Below are 20,176 nucleotides of genomic sequence, written 5' to 3'. Positions count from 1 at the left end.
GTAAATGAGTCAAATATCACAACTCACTGCCTTATCCACGCACTCTTGTCACATCGTAGTCACACACATCGCTGTCACCAAATCAATGATCATTTTCTGTAGCCAGTGTGGCTTTGAAGTATGGTGGGATTAGCAAACTAGCCTGCTTACTAGCCAGCGGTATGCTACTTAGCTAGCTAGCTAATTGGGCCATGCTTTAATGTTACATTGGTTAAAGAAAAATGGGCAGACAGTCAAACAGCCTCCGCTCTCTTCCCACGCAAAACAGTTCAATGTCTGTTCTACTGCAATTATATTTCTATGGCTTTATACATTTTTTTACACATAACACCTGTTATGTGTAAAATTAGGTGAGTTCCCCTTCTATTAAAACGCTCCCTCTTGCTTCATCATACTATCCACATTACATGGATTATTTCCTTTCTCGGATAACCACAGAGGCGTGTTAACTTTGATGTAGTGCAAAGAGGTATATTGCAAAGAGAGACAAGGGAGAAGAAGCAGAGTTTGGTTCAAGGGCATAGGGAGTAACGTTGACAGCAAAGCTTTTGATAGAAGCACTTTCTGACAGGAACTCAACTGTTTTGTGCAATAAGCCGACTGTACATGTTAGCTCTTTACAGATGATCTGCACCATCTTGTTTCACTTTGACACGGATGCACCTGCTGACATAGAGGAAGCCAGTGGATGACAAGCTCCACTGAACATGCGTTCAACCACCCGTGAGAATGCTATCACAGGCTCATTCCTGATCATCAACCTGTTAAACGAGGGGTATAAAACTATGTGCTTCAGTTGACCAAGGAAGAGGATACAAGTTGTTAACACATGCAACTGCAAACAATCCTCTGTCATTGTTCTCCAGCTCAACTTAATATCTCACAGCAGTGTGATGGGCGGCCCCTTCACAGGTGAGAAACATTTCTCACATACTGGACGTGATTATGTTGTAGACATGTTGTAATATGTGCCATTGGGAAAGATGGGGGGGGGATAGAAACCATAAACCCTCTCCTTACTTGCTCTGGTGTGGAGTGTCGGTGCTGACGGAGTAGTGTCGTACGAGCTTGGGCTTGCTGGCTGCGGTGGGGTCCTGCGGCGTGCGGGTCAGTGCGTGCAGCGGCGAGTTCTCTGCTGAGGACGGGGTGGGAGGGTGGCTGAAGGTGCTGGCCCGTCGACGGAAGCCCTGAGGCTGAGCGTCACCGTGTGGAGAGGAGGCTGAGGGGGACAGGGGGAGGGAGGAGTCGAGGCGCTTCAGGTCCCCTGTTGAGTTGTGGCACCTGAAGGCGAGGAGGAGAGCGTGTCAGGAGAAACATGTGTCCGCATAATCTCATGACCACATACTGTGTTATGTAGCCCAATGGGAAAAAAAAGGGAGGTGATGAGTTTAAGTTTATAATATGCACCGTTATGGGAAGTACAAGAATGTTTTTAATAATTTAATCATATTGACTCTCGTGCAATCGTTTTAGGTTGTTCTTCATTATCATGCTGGTTTGGTGGATTTAGATGTAGTCTAAACGTTACGTTTCTACGTTGACCTGGGGAGCTAACAGTGTTGTTCCTGAATTTCCTTGTCTTCTGTCTCTATCACCAGGCGATGTTGTGGATTACTTTTACACTGTGATCTGTAGGCTGTAGATTCTATGTTTATCTTTTTAACCTGTTTTCACTACTGAATCAGTTTGATGTGGACCTGGATATATCCCTTTAACACATATTGTAAACCCTTTTTGTCCGCTTCTCTCTGAAATCGCTTTTACATTTAAATTATTTTTTTTTTTTACATTTATTCAGGGAGTTCAGTTTGTGACAATGTTGGCTCCATGATAACGTAGCTCTGACAGCTTGATGGTGCAGCAGCAGGGGGCGGGGCTTAGCAAGGGTCAATTCTGGAGATTCTGGTTTTTGCAAGCAACAGTTTTCAAGCTAAAAAGACATTTCAAAACTCATAGAATTATCAGTTTATTCTGGAGGCTGTTTTTTTTTTTCCATAAACAAACCAACACAGGTCTAGAAATCAGGGATCAGGATCTTTGAACTCAGGCTCCCATAAACCTCTACAATCGTAAAATCCAGGTAGAACTGCTCTGACCCTTTAAATTGCTGCCTGTTCTGCCCCAACGATATCAGTCAGTGTGTGTGTGTGGGCATGTGTGTTTACCTGAGTGGGCTGGTGGGTCGCAGCTGGGAGGAGGCGATCAATGGGTCATCTAGAGAAGACTGGTCCTGGCTGCTGGTCAGCGTACAAATGGAAGAGCTGCTGTCGCTTCCTACACTGTTGTCCCTCTGAGCTCGGGCCTTGCTGCTCCCCTGCCCAAAAAAACCACACACAAGCCAAGGTTAGAAACAGTAGGTGGCTTGCTTTTACATGTGATATTTCTCCAGTTTTAACTCAAAGTGTAAAGATTAAGAATTATGAAAACTACCATGTCCTCCAAAAAAAGGCCTGTTCTTCTTTCTTAGATCACAATAATGACAACATTGCATATATACAAGTGAATACTTGTTTACAAAACTGAAAAAATAAAGAAAAGTTTTACCTTCCAGATCCCCTCCAGGGACTCGGTGAGCGAGCGCTTGGCTCGGCTTTTGAACTGCTCGAGTCGCTGCCGACTGCTACTCTGCTGGGAATCCACCGGGGCTGGAGCTGCCTCCTCACACACCTACGTACACATGGAGGGACGGAGAGAGAGACGGAAACAAGACAGGGAGTGAGTGGGAGTAAATATGAGCATAGGATGACACTTATATCTGAGTAAGTGAAAGGGATATTTGGAATAAAGACAGGAAATGAGAGAGTTAGAGGTGCAGCAGTGTGTATGTATGTGTGCAGAAGTGACCTGTTTGCTGTCTCCAGGCAGAGTGTGCTGATGGCTCCTCTGCCTCTCCTCATACAGATTCCTCAAAGATGCCATCACAAACTCATTCTCTTCCTGGTCGCTCTTAGGACGAGCCCTCTGGAAAACACACACAAAAATGCAATTTTGGTTTTAATTACAATGTTTTTTTCCAACCCTGCCAAATAAATTTGTGAAAAACAGTTTGGCACAAAAGCAGCATCCAAATGTGAGAGGTTTTGAGTGGACAATAGCTACATTACATCACAATTGTGGACATTTTTCTTGTTTTGTGTTAGGAAAGCATGATCCCATGTAATGGAGAGTTCAGCACTGATTGCAGTTCAGCAACATGACCAGCAGATGTCAGCTGAGTCATAGAGAAATATTCGTTCTCCTCTCAAGGCTCACCTTAAACTGTTCAACAACCTGTAGTGACAATGATGGATAAAATAACATCAGTGGGGCCTAAAGATAAAGTTTCTTAGGTTTCTGGGAAAAGAGAGGGACGTGTTGAGAGAGCCACAGAGAGTGAAACACACCAGCACACAAACAGAGAGATGAGGTGGCTGAAGTATTTAAGTCATATGTAAAGGCGGATCAGTGCGCCACATGAAAAAAAACCTTTGATTCCACGGTGATTCTGAAGTATTTTTTTTACGTCAAAATCACAACTGCATCCCTGGCTTTTATCTCTAGCAGGCTGGAGTATCGCAACACTCTCCTTTCTGTTCGACCAAAGAATACAATTAGCCAGCTCAGTTAGTTTAGAATTCTGCTGCTGAGAATTAACTAAGAACAAAAGGAGAGCGCAGACTACGCCTATTTGAAACTCTTAACGCTGGTAACCTGTTAGTTCTCGTATGGATGTTTAAAGATCTTTTATTAGTTTGTGAGGCACTACATGGCCTTGCAACAGACTAAGCCTACATTTTTTTCCCCGAGCGTATCTTAGAGTAGCTGAAAATATTCATTCAATATTTTCAAGCAAAAACTAAGAATTACTATTCAGTCTGGCTTTTATGTAGTGTCTAAAATGTTATGTTTTTTATTATTATTGATTATTATTAAATCAGTGTTTTATGCTTTGGAGTTATTATTTATACATATTTTATTTCTTGTTTTACCATGAATTTACACAGTGTTTATAAATACTTTTTATTTATTTATTTTTCTGCACTTTATTTAGTGTGAATTAGTGACTTCACCCTCTCTCTTTTTTATCCTAGCTTAGTGTTGTCAATCTTTTGTAAATAACTTTGAATTGGATTTGATTCGTTTGAAAGGTGCTATATAATTAAAACATAGGTGATTGTTTTTGTTTGTCTTTCTCTTCTGTAAATCGTTTTTTTATTATTTTTTTAATATTCAATCACTCCTCCTGCACATTACAAAGATTTGTCCAATCAAATGAGCCACAGGGGTTATAAAAAAAATAGAGAGCTAGGTAAAAATTTGCCTTTGGATATCAGTGGGCAAAAATGTTTAACTTTTTATTTCCAAAACAATGTGTCTTAATTTATTAAAGGGGATCTTGCACCCCTCTTTGTAACTGCACATTGCTCAAACCTTCCGTTTCACTGTGAATGACGTCACAGTAGAGAAGCTAAAGAAGCTCTAACTTCTGTTTCACTTAAGATAAAAAATTGCAGACTGACTGGTTTGTTTCTAGCTGTGGTCGACCCAGAGGGAACTATAGGTATTTAAACTTGGACATGCAGGTGCACAGACGTGACAGACACGTTACCATAGTGTTTTCAAAGATGGATGCCTGCTCATGGTTGTCCAGAGTGGCCAAGTGTCTCTGAAGCTCCAGCTTGGTTTTAGATGGGTGGAGACCTGAAAAATATTTAAATGCAGAATAAAAACATGCAGCAGTCAAGACATCACATTCCTTTTACATACAGTAGGTGTATGTTTATAAGGTTTAGAAGATGTGTGGTACTGAGGGTTGCAGTTTATTTTGTATACCTCCTATCTACGCATCTTATCTACATAGATACACAAATAAAAATGATTTGTGACAATTAAACAAAGACAAAATTGAAGGCTTTTTTTACAATTGTACATCAGTCCTTCTCATTCTTTTTGAACCCATTTAATAGTATAATCCAGTGCTAGGTTCTTTAGTTTGTGTTTAAACTATTTAAAGAGGTAAATGTGATGTAAACTGGATGAACAAAATTACGTATACAGATGTATAAATTTGACCATCAACATTACTCCAGTCAATCAGAGTTTGAAAATGCTTTGATTTCCGGACATAGACTGTAAAAAGGAGCGCAGTAGTCTACCTTCTATCCTCTCACACAGTCTGTGGAGCTGCTGCATGGGGCAGCCGTCACACTGCTGGCTCTGGGTCTTCGCGTTCTGCTGCAGGGCTGCCACAGAGAACGCCTGCTTCAAAGTCAGCATGATCTCATCCACCTACAAGAGCAAAAACACAGTCTTCTTTATGCTTTTTTTTCCTTCACCAATCCTTCACCACACAGCCTTTCGATCTCGACAGTGCATCTTTGGGTTTGCTTCTACCCGTATTTATTTACATTAGCTTCTTTTCAGAACTGTATTCCACTGTTGGAAGTTCACCCCATTCTTGACCTAATATTGTTTTATTTTAGTATTTAAGATCCATTTCCAGAACGCCCCTGTCCTAATTCAAGGAACGTTACCATCAACGTGGGAAATCTGGGTCTCAGATATTGTATCATACTCATACAAATAAAACTGGTAGAAGTAAAAATAAGAGTAAAGTAAACAGGATATGCAGTTTTTCCCCACAGGTTGTTCAGTTTACTCTGGCAGCAGTCAAATTCTGATGTCCAGGGCTTTTTATCAAACACACCATGACTCAGTGGAGCACAGATGCACTGAGTCATAGCTCTCAAGAATCAGAGCTCAAATCAATCAAACTTAAACCCAAAGCAAACTTGAGAGGTGCTAAATTAAACAGAGTGGGAAGGACTGATATGGAAATATATGTGAAATTATTTACAGGTAATACACACTCAACTGTGCAATGTGATCGCATTAACAATTATTCAAGAGACATTTTTAGGTTTGTAGATGTACATTAAGAATGACTGAATGAATCAATTATAAAAACAGAGATGTGCCTATTTGGATTTTGCAGTTTACATTCATGTCTTTCCAAAATGTTATCACTTAATTTGTAGGAAATGTGAATTCTTGAGTCAAGGCCAAAAACTGGTTTGGTGAGGTCACAGTGACCTTTGACTAGAATCTAGGTGGACTTTTCTGCCAAATTTTAAGAAATCCCCTTCTAGGGGATTCTGAGATTTCACGTTCACGAGAATCAAACAGCAGATGGACAACCCGAGCATAATAAATCGGGTAAAACACTTGGACTATTATGTTTTTTCTATTCATCCTTTTCTTGCCGTGTTCTCTCTTTTCATTTTCTGTCTCTCACCAGGGATTCGTCCGTGCACTGGAAGACGTAGCAAACAAAGTGGCTTCCTCCTTCCACCGTCTCCCTGCAAATGAAGCCAAAGTGATCCACGTGACGGATACCCTGGAAGAGAAAAGATCAGGTCGCTTCAGGATTCAGGACGGGGTTATAAAGATCACACACAGGCCTGGACAGACGGTTACATGTAGATTAAATCATACCTGTGAGCAGAAGGAGATCTCTCTGAAACTCTTCTCTATGGCAACTTTCTTAGTGTCTGGACTGACCAAGAAGATCTGAGACCTGCCCACCTAAAGAAAAGAAAGACACAGAGACAAAACAGTGAATCTGACAGTGTCTCTGTGTGTGCGAGTGTGTGTGTGTGTGTCGGTGTGTTTTCATGGGCTTGCGGTCTGTAGTGTGTGTGCCTCTGTGTTTGGTGAGGTTTGTGGTGTGGTTTTGACAGCAATAATGAGCCTCAATGAGCCTCACAGACTCTAGTTGTGGCCCAAGTTCCAATTCCTCACACTGAAATCTGAGCGAAGCCTAAAAATAATCTTTTTAGTTCTCTTTTTTTTCAAAAAGTACCTTTGAATTTAAGAACAGTTCCACTTTAGTGGATATCCCCATTTATACCGATAGGATATGAGTCACTATCACTCCTCAAAGGAAAGGGACTCAGTGGTTCGTAATGAGTGGGTGATCTCATGTCTGTTAAAAGTTTTCACACACAGAGAGCACCGCTATTCATTCTGCGAACACGCTGCCATTCTTTGGATTCATTGTACGGAATATGAATCACATTTAGGGACAATATATAATAATTTCATGTCTACGTTTATCATCTCCAAAATAATTGATCCCGATAATCATCAAAATATGTTTAAAACTCGAAAAAAACTAAAATGTACTTGAATAACTTTCACTGTTTTAATAAAGAAATAGTCTATATTTTTTAGTGAAAAACAAAAAATCAAACAATCTTCAATAAGGTGAAAATAATCATACGGTCTCTCTGCATAAATAATAAAATTGATAAATATTAGCATCGTGTTTATCTGTTATTTCTTGCATGATAATTCCTGGTGTTTTTTTTTTTAATCAAGTTCTAACTTTCACTTCCACACAAGTGAGCTAGACAGCTTTGTGATGATTATCGCGATAAAAACGATATTGTAAATTTGCCACGCTCAATTTACTGTCAGTGTTTTTCTAATCCGCGTTAAAATCCTATATCGACCCATCCCCCGATCGCATTGAAAAAAGGGATTGAATCTGTGTCTTCAAAATTGAGATAATGATGTCACCATGATGAGGTAATTCTGTGTACTACCCCCTGTCAGCAGCCGGATGTATCATCAGTGTCAATAACATTTGTCTGTATGTGCTGAGAGCTGCTTCCTGTGCCAGCGTTCACCTTTTCCTGTCCGTGGGACAAACAGGAAAGCTGTTGGCAGCAGAGGCACTGAGGTCACATAAAGGTGAAGAGGGGGAGTGTGAGTAAGCTCATTTTGAGCAACAGTCAGTGTTTTATCTTGCTGAGTCATTAGGAGATTATTTAATTTTTTTATCGTTTTGGAGCGAGTATGAGGACTTAAATCACGAAGAATGAATGTGCGCCTCTGTGTCTGTCCACGGATGAACATTCATTCTGCTGCAGCGAAACTGCATAATATTGTGGTATGCCCTGTTATGCCTGCATGCTCAAGGAACTCTCGCGGAAGCGGTACCTAACACCTTTTTATTGCCTGTTTTCTAATGCTGTTGACTGCCTGCTGAATTCTCACTCGCTACTCCTGACTGGCCCCTGGCTGGTAGGGGCCGCTAGTGATTACACAGCTGAATGCATTGCCGACTCCAAGCCCTCATTCTGCACCCGGACACAGTGGGGGAAAACTGTTTGTTCACTTTTATTATATCGGGTGATTAGCTAACAGCTAAGAGCTACCAGGTGTAAATCTTTCAGTTTTTTCCTTCTGTAACTGAAAAACTACTGTGCACTGTTGTGAGTGAATGAGCCCAGATCATTAAAGTTTGTGTGACTACTAACTGATGTCATTTGAGTTTATACAGTGTGTATGGTCCCAATGATTGGCACCGGGTAATACCTGGGGACGGACATAGTAATCGAGATTTTGTTAGATTTTTTGGGATGCAATTATTGTGATGCGATGTAACGATCAAAGAAATGTTGACATTCGTGTAAATTACCGTAAACAGCATGGTCCTGTTCTCCTGCAGGCTGGTGGGCTGAACTCCAGCGGAGTGGGCGTGTGCCTCAGTAGTGTTTGTGTGAGAGATCTCAGGTGAGAGTCCGTTCTCATCCAGGGCCTGCAGACAGGGGAAGCTGGGGTCTCTTTTAAACAGGACGGGACGCTTCCCGGCGGTCGGGCTCCCCGCGGCACCGTTACCAACGTCACCACTCCCGAGTCCGTTGGATTGAAAGGACAACGGCCTCTTCAGCCCCCCCGCCGGCCCACCGCCATTACCCCCTTGGTCGCTAGCGCCCGAGCCATGCAGCCGGCTGAACTTTTCGATGCACTCGTCGATCAGGGCGGGGGGGGCTTTCTTGTGAGCGACACTCACGCGGCCGCAAAACAGCACCTCAAACTTTTTGGCAAAGGCTGTCGGAGACACAACAGCAGAGAGCGCCGCGGAGGACGCCGCGGAGGACGCCGCGGAGGACGTCGCCGCGGAGAGAGACGAAAGACATGTCTCAGATGGGTCTCTGCCTCCGGAGGACGTTTTGATGGAAATGGGGGCGATGTCGTCGTTGCGCGCAGAGCTCTTGCCCGCCTGCCTCAACGTACTGATGATCTCAGGAACCTGGAGGGATAGCAGACAGGAGACAGGAACTTGTAACTACTTTGATCAAATATTTCAGGGTGCCTACTGAGTATCACATCAATTGGAACATAAGAAAAAGACACCTTGATAACTTTTAGAGCTCATGATACAACAATTAAACCTAAAGTAAAGGTGAAACTGCACCACATGTGAGATCTGATTTGTCCTTATTCTTGATCAACAAATGGAATGTCTCTAAACTCAATGCGCTAATCTATCTGAAGCTCTGGATTTGGAACTTGTTGAATACCCCAAAAGAAAAACTTTGTCAGGGATTTTGCAACCTCTATCAGTCGGAGGCAATGCACAGATTTTAATTCAGTTAACATGCAAACTACTTTCCTAAAGTTCAAGGTTTCTGCAAACTAATTTGCATAGTCTACTAAACCTAACGTAAAAGAAAAGGCTAAAACAGTCCACAGTACAATCATATCCATAACCACAATAAAAGCTTTCTTCGGGTATTCGAATAATCATGAACGGCCCTCTTCATTTCTAAAGGCGATGTTTGACTGGGTACTCGTACTGCCTCAGCACTGATGGCACAAATCCATGAACAGGTGGCTGCCTACAGAAGCGATAGTGGATAAACACTAAATACATACTGATTTTCTTCACCTCACAATGAGCTCACCTGCCACGTGGTGTAGTGTGTGTCACGGTTCCCTGAAATGGAGCCGCCCTTGTGACGGTGTGAGTTGAAAAGAAGCCCAATCGGGACCTTTACTCTCAATGCAGGCTTTGTACTCACTCTACCTTTATTTGAGTCCTTCTTTCCTTTCCTCCTGACCCCTCCTTTCCCTTTTTCCTATTTACTCTCACTGAATAAGACTGAAAGACTACCCACTCTTCAACAAGTCCGTTGGATTGACGGTGGGGGAAAAAAGCCTGCATGTTATCTTTAGATGAATTAAATCAGCCACAGTGCACTGAGAGCACTCTACCTAGTAGCCTAAATTAATTATAAATAAATGTAAAAAGCTAGCTGCAGCATACTCAATTATTCTTAACCTAATTATTCTATACTTAAACGATAACAACAGACTAGAAGATGGCCCATGTTTACATGATTACTAATGAAATGAAAAGTGGTCGAGGCTTTTGCAATGCGCCTGCAGTTATGTTTCAAACAATACGATTAAGCTATTTATTAGACCAAACATGTTGAAATATGCCATTTCAGATGTGATGCACAGATCAGGGTTGTTTAATACCTAGAAGCCACCAAATCCTACACACTGCTCCTTTAACAAGCTCCTTCCTCCTTATGAAGGTAACACCAGCAAATGTCCGTCCAATGACAATTTGGTTAGACGAGAACATAACCAACTGATTGCCCAGAAGGTTTTGCCCAATGAATTCCAGAATAACAGTTTTTGAAAGGGAGCATTCTACAGTGTTGCGAGTTCTTGAGAAACAGATATTATCTACTTTTAAGACTCAGCAACTGGAAGAAAAAAAAAGTGCATATGTTTCACACACTGACTGTTTCAGTTTGCAATAATCAATTCAAGTTGAGAGTTTCAACACCTGCAGTTTTTTTTGGGGGGGGGAAATACTGTCCACGTCCTCTAGGCTCCGCTTTAGTCGGCGTGACCTATATGCCGTCATCCGCCCAGGTCCGCACTGACCCTACGTTGGCGCCGTGTGCGGCCAAACATGTATGACTACAGGACGGACTGTACTCATAGTAACGCGCCTCCTGAACATTCTCCAGTTTTGTTCTAGGCACCTCGAGATGGTTTACCAAGAAGAAGAAGAAGAAGAAGAAGAAGAAGAAGAAGAAGAAGAAGAAGAAGGAGTAGTTAACAAAATGGATGCTGGTTTTGAGCTGTGCGATGAGATCGGCGGTTACCCACATCTATGTAATCCGTCTTTTGAGGAATATATGGAGAGCGATAAAGGCGCTGGAGTTGAGCTCCTGGAATTATGGAGCGTTAGCCGTACAAGAGTAACTTGGAATGGAGTGTGTGTTACGCCAGACCATCAATGACCCTCGACTGTGGTATGAATGGAACTGTGTTTCATCAGGACGACCGACACAAGTCAGCTGACGTGGAAAGTATGTCCGGGGCTTTAGGCTCTTATAACCTGGGATAAACTTTAGGGAATAAAGAAAGTCTATTTTTGACATCAACTCCCCCATTGATATCAACAGTTGCAGTTGCATTACAGTAGAGAGGACCAGAGCTCTGCCTCTCTGATCCCAAACGGATCCAGCAGTTAGGATGTAGAAGTTCTCCATCAATAACTGGAGCATGACGAGTTAAAATGACACACTCACTGCCACACGTAAATTATATCCAGGAAACTGCAATATATACAGAGGTTAAGTAGTATACTCGTTTTGTATTACTTGGCTGTGAATGCAGTTTATATAATCTATTTCAACACTCATTTTTAGACTTGCCAGATGCAAGCAAGCAGCGGACACAGAGCAGAGCGGGAGAAAATGCTTTGTTGCTCACGTCCGGCTTCCTGGATATTCATGTTCAGAGTGGGCCATTCATCATTCCTAGACCAGCGCGCACACACACACAAAATAATTTTCCCTGGATACAACATCAATCTTATATTTGGAGAAGATCTAATGTGAAAGTATTGACCAACATGGTTATTTCTCCACTTTGCGATGCAGAATGTGTCGCTATTCTTTTGAAGCCTGCAGATGAGTGGACGCTGAGCGGGTTACATGAGGACAGCCCGGAACAGAGGAACCATAACTCAGGGCTCTCACTCACACACAAAAAGTCCATTTCTGTGAGCACTCTTTCCATGACTAATTTAGAGGATTTCCATTTAAAAACTGTCTGACACATTGACACAGTGCCAGTTTAAAAAAACAAGAAGCAATGGAAAAAAAACGGAAGTATAGGGATGCTTGAGAAGAAAAAACAATACAACAACCAGCGATCTTTCACTCAGGAGACCGCTGTTCGTACTCCGTGTGAAACGAGAAGTCAGTGTTGATTTATATGTGCCCCAAGAATCCATGATCATTTTAACCCAAATGACAATCTTTTCCTAAACGTTACTGAACCGTTTTGTTGCCTGAAGCTAACTAAGTAGTTTCCTGTGAAGATGGAAGTTTATTTTGAAAAGACCGCATGATTGTTACGAGTCCAAATTGACGCATCATGCTGACTTTCGTAGGAAAACGCACAAAAAAGGAAGAGCAACTTTTCATAAGATATCATATGAACCGTATGAGGATACGTTGGGCTGATGGTCAGCTTGATATCACGTTAGTTATTATGTTACTCTCGTGCCAATAAACCAATTCTCTTATCCAAGTAATTATACAGTAGCTGAAAATAAAATGAAATCCAAACAATGTCTTATCTTCTCGACCTTTATGCCGGATAACCTAATTCTCAGATGTCCTTCATTGTGTTTTGTTACAATCACATTGACTCCGATTTTTCTCCTACATACAGCAGGAACACTCTGTGCTGTTGACTTGTAGCATCTTGCTGATAATTGGCAGCAGCTGCAACAAACACACTGTAACTAAAGGAGAACTTTCAGAGTAAAAGCCTCCCTCTCAATGGTTATTCCTGAAAAAAAAAGCAACCCTTACCCGTATATTTTGACTTGTTTACTGTGTTTTCTACTTTGTCAAACATGACTAAGGTCTTCACAAATTCATCAGCATTTCCTGGGCTACTACCTACCACAACTTCCTCTATGTGAATATACAAAACTAGAACTCAGGGTGAGTCTAAGTAGGAAGTTGGCATTCTTGTTGTTCTGTGATTGTGTTTCAACTTCAGTTTTTTTTAAAGTGCACATTACCCAGAGAGCCTCTGCACGCTTCTCAAGTCAGTACAAAGAAAGTCACAACAGAAAAAGAAAGAGTAACGGTGGCAGCACCGCTAATGGCCGGCGAAGGAAGGTTCTGTTCAGTTACATTATGATGTGTTCAGGCTCTGTTCAGTTACATTATGATGTGTTCAGGCTCTGTTCAGTTACATTATGATGTGTTCAGGCTCTGTTCAGTGAAAATGAGTATTGGGTGAAGGTACATTATGTTATCATGATGTGTTCATATTTCATTTCGTAAAATGAATATCAAAAATTACCATAACAAAGTGAAAGGATTACGTTTAGAATTTTTGATGGTTTACAGAGACTCAGAGCGGTTGAAATGGTTTTTGGGACGGTGGCAAAAAAAACAGGCTATAGTCTGTATTCAACATAATCTATATCGTCTATAATCAAACAACAACAAAGGGATCTGTATCTGCAAGTTGATTAAGCTTTATAACGCAGGAAGTCCAGGGAATAAAAGTAAAAAAAGAAAGTTCTGGGGTTTGTTATGATTTTGAGCCGTACTTCATTACTAACAATAGACAAAACATATAATGCTACGAAAACATATATCATTATCATCCACAAAAACTGCATACAAGGTAGACTATAACCTTTGTCTGCAAACACACTCATGCGTCCAGAGTACTGGAGGAATGAGTCCTTTAGTCTTAATATTTATATTGTTTTGCACTTCTTGTTCCATCATCTCAAAGTACATTTTTCCAAAGGTTTTGGTTTAGATACCTGAAAGAAGGTCAGTGGTTAACATTTGTTAAAGTTTTGTTCAACGACATAAAATACGTCATTAAAAACCCCTCTCATGAACGTTGAAGCTTTATGCCTCTTAAAAAAAGGCCTACAAAGCTTCATCTCTAGAACTCTAGTCCTGCTTTGGCTTAGCGGTGGTGACTGTATGTCATGTGACCGGGATGTAGTTCCCTTATAGCCTTATGCTGTTTACTCCGATAATCATAAAAGTGGTATTCACTTGGTGAGATTGATACATGTATCATAACCTTGTTTTTGCCACAGAGTTTATTATCTGCAATAATCCAAAATCCGAACGAAAAAATTGCGTTTGTCATCCCGTCGATGGGAACCTCACATCGCATGGACGCTGCCTTCCTGGGTCGGCCCGGCTCATCATCATCATCATCATCCCTGCAGTGCTCTGTTGTTAGCCCAGTTTTGCGACACCACGCTGGCAGGGAACCAGACCTCGGAACAGAGAATGAGGAAGTGGATGAGCAATACAAAAGCGGTTGTTGAGTCACGTCGCTGATGTCATTGTTATGAGATCTGCCAACACTTCAGGCCGGGTCATGCTGCGTCTTGCTTCGGCTTGAGAATTGCTCACACTTCTTCTTTTTGTCAAAACAATAACCAGCCTAATTTTTCTCTCCGTCTCGGCTAAATCAATTTTCTCTTTCTTGACAGATCTCAGAACAGCGGTACAACTTTGGGGTACTACACTCTACATTTCGGAAAGAAGATGTCCTACTTTACACCCCACTGCATTTACCTGACAGCTGTATTTGCTGTAACTTTGCGAATTCAGATGTTAAAAATCCCAAACATCACCATGATCAACAATAATCCAATAATTTAAAGGCTGTGCAGACTCACACAGGCGTCCTCAGATAACTGATCGGACCGCAGCTCAGGCTGCAGTGGTTGGGAATGATAGTCATTTTGCCAGTAGAACTTTCAGATATTTGGTAGGAAATATTGTGTTTCATGGCAGCATAGTCATCAGTTAGTTCATAGTTAAAAAACATGTCTAAGTTACTCTTGAATTATTTTGAATGAACATTTTGAATGATTTAAAAAATAACAAACATTAGTGACATTAGTGACACGTAATGCTGAGTAGCCTGGTTGTTTCACTTAGCTGGATTGTTTGTTTGCCCATAAGCAACAATCAGACAGGCACAGATAAGTATAGTTAGGATTCTATTGATTGCCATTACTCTTATTCATACTCCTAAGCAAAATATTATTTTTAAAAAGAATGAATTCAGAACCGGATTGGAATTCATCATTATTATTATTATTATTATTATTATTATTATTATTATTATTATTATAGAGCAGGGGCGAGAGGCTGCGTGTAATAAATTACACAAAAATGTTTAAAAGTAGTGAATTAAGAACCGGTTACCTCAGAGCTTATCAATGCACTGGTCTTTAATAGTTTAGCACCGGGGCCCATTTAACACAGAGTTCCCGTACCCATGCCTCGTTATAAGCTGCTGTCGGTGGATAAAACATTCAACTTCTGATAAATGGATAAAACATTGGACCTGAGGACCTTTAATGTCAACAGAGAAGAAAAAAGAGTGGTGGAGTGAGAGATACACAGGAAAAAGGAGACAGAAAAGGAAAAGAGAAAATAATTTAAATCACAGAATTGTTACCTCGGGCCGTTTTAGCAATTTACCGGCAAACACTCATTATGTGAATGTGTTCCTGTGTGCGTTTCTGTGTCATCACATGTTTTTTTTTTTTTTTTTTTTAAATCTACCGTGAACTCTTCCAGGCCCCTCTTCTTTTGCCTCTGTATATTTATATTCACGTGAACACAGTTAAACAACTCGGGATAAGAAGGAACTTTTGCTGCTACTAAATTTGACTTTTTATTATGAAGTATCTGAGTGCAGCACCCTGCTTTTATAAACTCTCCATGTCTTGAAGATAAGGGCCTCTCACATGGCACCAAACGTAAACACACAGTCAGATTTACTGTCTTGTTGAATATGCTTTTAAACAATGGTTACACACCTGGGACATCAAGATCCAGAACATGTTCCCATACTGGGTACGCTGACTAATGTTTCTAAAAGTAAAAATCTTAAATAGCGTAACTACATTTTGAAAGAAAATGAAAGTATTTCATGGTATTCTAAATAAAACTTGAGAGGAATTGAATCTCGCTTTAAAATCTAACATAGCAGGTGCATGCAGGTGCTTATTCATTTCATGGATGTTATTGTCTTGAAGTTAGTGATAAAGAACTATAGATCTATGTTTTGGTGTTGAGGATCCTGTTCCGACAGAAAAACTAACATCAGGCATGCCACATCTGGCTAGTTAATCCAGCAACTCATTCGTCCGACGGAATTAAACACTTCCGGAGCTGATGATGGAGGGAGACGTTTTCACATTCCTTCTCATCTCTGTTGAGAGCAAACTCATCAGGGATGAAAAAGGTGACAAGGACCCAAATTAAATATATATATATATATATATATACACATACACATACACATATATATATATATGCATATGCTTCACATATATATATTTTGCCTTTTTTCTGCTGTTATTCGCACATGCTCAGTAGAGATCGGTCAGGTGCAGGAAAACCTTAATTTATGAACTGGAGCGCAAGCAGGCATTTCAATTATCCTGAAACTAAACAGGAGTTTAGTTGGGTGGGGAAACGTCACATAGTATATCCCTCCACTATCCAGTCAAGATGCAGTTTACATCCATGTCTGTCCAAAATTTCATCACTGCATCGTTTAATGCTATAAGACATTTGTGTGAAATCCTCATAATTAAAGTTATGGCCAGAAACGTGATTTGTGAGCTCACAGTGACCTTTGACCACTAAATTCTAATCAGGTCATTCTTGGTTCCAGGTTGACCTTTGTGCCGAATTTGACTATAGGAGACTGGGACCTACGTATGGACTACTGACAACAAACCAATACCAGAGAATTGAACCATCAATTTTGCATTACACAGCATAACTACTTGTATTTCCCACATCCCTTGAATGCTTGAGGAGGCAGATATTAAACGAGCTCCTCTCTCCTCTTCTCTCCCTCCATCTTTATGTATTAATCTCCTATTTATGCACATTACTGATTTTGCTTCTTCCCCGGAGTTCTTGTGCTTTCTCGCCTCGCAGGTTCCCAGGAATCGGGGTTATATTTGGACTGTCATCGTGCCACCTACTGAGGCCCTGCTGACACCCACTACTACTACCACTATCATTATTAGTCACATTACTATTATTATTGCCTGTACTATTACGCTTATTGACTTGCTTCTACCCTGGAGTCTTTGTGCTTTCTCGCTTCGCAGGCTTCTATAAATCGTGGCTGTACCTGGACCGTGGTCGTGCATCCTGCTACGGCCCTGCTGACACCGACTGCTACAAAAATGCTACAAAATAAACTGAATTGAATTGAATTGAATATTTAAATCATCTAAATCTAAAAAAAACTTAATAAGCCAAAGAATGAAAACCAATGTCACATTTAGCCCATGACCAGTGTGTTTATTGTGTTGCCCAGACCTATTTAAAGCAGCAGAAATGCAACATTTCATTTTATTTAAAAATGTATTGTGCCATCCATTAGAGTCAATGTTCAATTTCCTGCTATCTGTTTAATCGCTGCTTCACTCACTGTTCGATCCCCCTCTCCTTACACCGTCAGCATCCAGCACCGTTGTTTCTCACCCTCTAGCTTCTAGTGTCTACTTGTTTTTAATCACTCTGGCATGAGAGTGGAGTCTGCTATCTGTCCAATAACAACAGACCTCTCTCTGTTTTGCTTTACCCCCCTCCATCCACCCTTTCCTCTTCCTTCTGCTTTCACTGCTTGACTCTCTGAAACACTTCAACCAACAGACACGTTTAGTCCTAACCTGTCCGTCTCCTCTCACTCCTGTCATCAGAGACACGGGACGTATAGAGGAGGATTTGTTTTCTCAAATGACACTGGTCCAGTCTTTTCTCATTTCTCTCCTTGACTGCTCAGCATGATGATGTTATAGTCTCCACTGTTTACAACCATTCTAATGCATTACCATTTGAAAGCCCTGTCTGTATAAATAAATGACAAACACGCTAATCGATGCGACATTGCAAATTATCAAATTGTTTATTATGTTTTTTAATGGTTCCTCAGTTGAGAAAGGTAAAACTGAAAGAAGGGTAGAGCTAAAACTGAAGGAATTGATCCACAAAATAAATACATTTGTAACTATTTTGATAACTGATTAATAAGTGGACGTAGTCGTCGCGACCTCACCCGTTGGTGTGTAGACTGTGACTTTGAAGGCTCAAGATCGGCATTTCGTTAGTCGCCATCTTGGATTTTGGCCTTCGCCATACTATTTTTTTTTGTGCAACCAGTAACAGGAAGTGACAATATATTTGGACACCGTTTACTGCTCTGGTAGTGGTAGCGACCTGTCAATCACAGGGTAGACCCGCCCTAAAGCACACCCTGCTTTATTGTCTGTTTGACTCTAAATGGGACCATAATTTACAGGTTGCCGCCTGAATTTCAGTCATTTTTCAAGCAAAAACTGGATAATTTGCTGGAAGCACTTGCATTAAAATAAAAATTAACATATTCTTTTTTTCTTTTTTTACAATCAACTGACGAAATTATTTATCAGGAAAATCATCAGGATTTCAAATAGATAATTGAGATAATAGTTAGTTGCAGCCTTCAAGGAACGTACACTGTTTTGTGACCATCCAGGAGAGAAGAACCAATGAACTGTTCCTAAGAAATGATTATTATTCCAATACTTCCCCCCTTTCCAGACTGTTTGAACAAGCCTAACACATCTGATCTGTAGTTGTGGATTGAGAGCGTTGAAGGGTGGAGGGAGAGTGTTTGCTGCTCAGAGGGCAGTGTGAGCTAGAGACACACGGATTCTTGTTCAGTGCGACATGTACATGATCTCAGACAGGAAGGCGGTCGGACACAGCTTCGAGCTGTGACCCACAAACCTGGCCTCTCGCAGAGGAGCAACATTGAAAAAAAAAACATGTCTTCTAACGCCGCCGAAAACAGAATTAAAAAGGACTACTGTTGTGCTGAACTTGAAAAAAGAAGGAAGTTACACAAGTACCGCCGTTAAAAAGAGAAGCTGCGACTCAGTGCAATAAACAAAATTAACTTTTCAGTGTCCAAGAGAGCAAAAGGGTCAAAGGTGAGGAAATGATATGAACAATGAAGTAAGTTACCAAGACTGTTAAAATTATTATTATTACATAAACAAACACACATGTCTTTTATAGATTTGTGTACATCACTCCAACGTTTTCTACTCTTTGGCTATTTTTGGTTTCTCTTTTTCTAAACTATCTAGTTTCCGTCTCACGAGGAAGAGGGTACTTCAGTACAGCGGTAGTTCCCACATGTATTACACGGCAGTAGGCTGATGTGCTGGTGAAGGGGTTTGTCCAACATAGCTTTAAGACAAAAACGCATCTACACAACTCCAATTTGTCTACCCAAACATTTCTACTTAACACAAATAGACATGGGACGCTGGGAAAATAACATTTCATGGCCTGGCCAGAATTATTGCAATTCACAATATTAACCCCATAATCATCAAAATATACTTAAAAGTTCAAATATTTGTATAGAATCACAGACAGGAAACACATATTTTTGTTTTTTGTGAAGAAAACAGATTCACCACAATCACTTATTGTGTTGTCTTTAAGGCAATACGTGATAGAATCACTAATCACAAATGTATAGAATCATCACCTTTGTTGCTCAAAAGGAACTCAGTATCTAGTTAATGATTGCATTAATGAATAAATGAGTGAAAGACACAAACAGACAGATTACTCTAACGCACCACCTTAATCAAAATATTTTGTATAACCACTGTAGATCAAATTTACAACACAAGCCTAAATAAATATATTACTCTTATAGAAGCCTGGCTCAAAAATAAGAAGTTTCAGAAGAACGTTGCTAAAAACAGCACACAAGCCGAGCCAGCGAAGAGGGGGAAAAAAAGCCCCATTTCTGCACTTCCCATGGTCATGTGCCTGGGTCTTATGGAGCGAAGCAAGAAGTTCAAAGTACAGAGGAGTCACACTGTAGATGAGAGACCATTAACGGAGAGGGAAGGGGGGGGCATTTGAAGGGTGGGGTTGAGTAGTGGTGAAACAGTCCGACACATTGACATCACTCTTTCGGGATTAAAAAGCCACTTTGCGGCACAGAGACGAAGCGAGGCGGAGTTGACCAACTCTTTCAAACGTGATAGCAGAGGCACAATGTAGGGGCTTGTTGTCAAAGTGTTCTGCTGAGTCAGAATGAACTCCCGGCTGAGAATAAATGAGGTCAGTGAGGCTCACAGATAATGTCCTCATCTAGGAAGATTGTTAGGTGCAGCTCAAAGGCTGATAGGATGACATGCGAGGCAGGTAAATAAACGTGGAATGAACAAAGCCAAACGAAGACAGACTGCTGGGCAAATAAGACACAC

General features: G+C 40.9%; 1 protein-coding gene across 1 annotated transcript in view; it reads right to left on the bottom strand.

Annotated features, from left to right (window-relative positions):
* Nucleotides 1–20,176, bottom strand: part of tbc1d1 (TBC1 (tre-2/USP6, BUB2, cdc16) domain family, member 1) — a 50,306-nt gene that overhangs the window by 21,425 nt on the left and 8,705 nt on the right. Inside the window, 9 exon segments of the mRNA XM_054604102.1 lie at nt 1,021–1,281; nt 2,166–2,314; nt 2,545–2,667; nt 2,845–2,961; nt 4,589–4,680; nt 5,136–5,268; nt 6,275–6,376; nt 6,475–6,564; nt 8,465–9,079. Coding sequence (XP_054460077.1) covers nt 1,021–1,281; nt 2,166–2,314; nt 2,545–2,667; nt 2,845–2,961; nt 4,589–4,680; nt 5,136–5,268; nt 6,275–6,376; nt 6,475–6,564; nt 8,465–9,079 — 1,682 coding nt within the window.

This window comes from Anoplopoma fimbria, chromosome 9, assembly GCF_027596085.1.
Source record: "Anoplopoma fimbria isolate UVic2021 breed Golden Eagle Sablefish chromosome 9, Afim_UVic_2022, whole genome shotgun sequence".
NCBI classification, from domain to species: domain Eukaryota; kingdom Metazoa; phylum Chordata; class Actinopteri; order Perciformes; family Anoplopomatidae; genus Anoplopoma; species Anoplopoma fimbria.
This window is presented reverse-complemented; position numbering and strand designations above follow the sequence as displayed.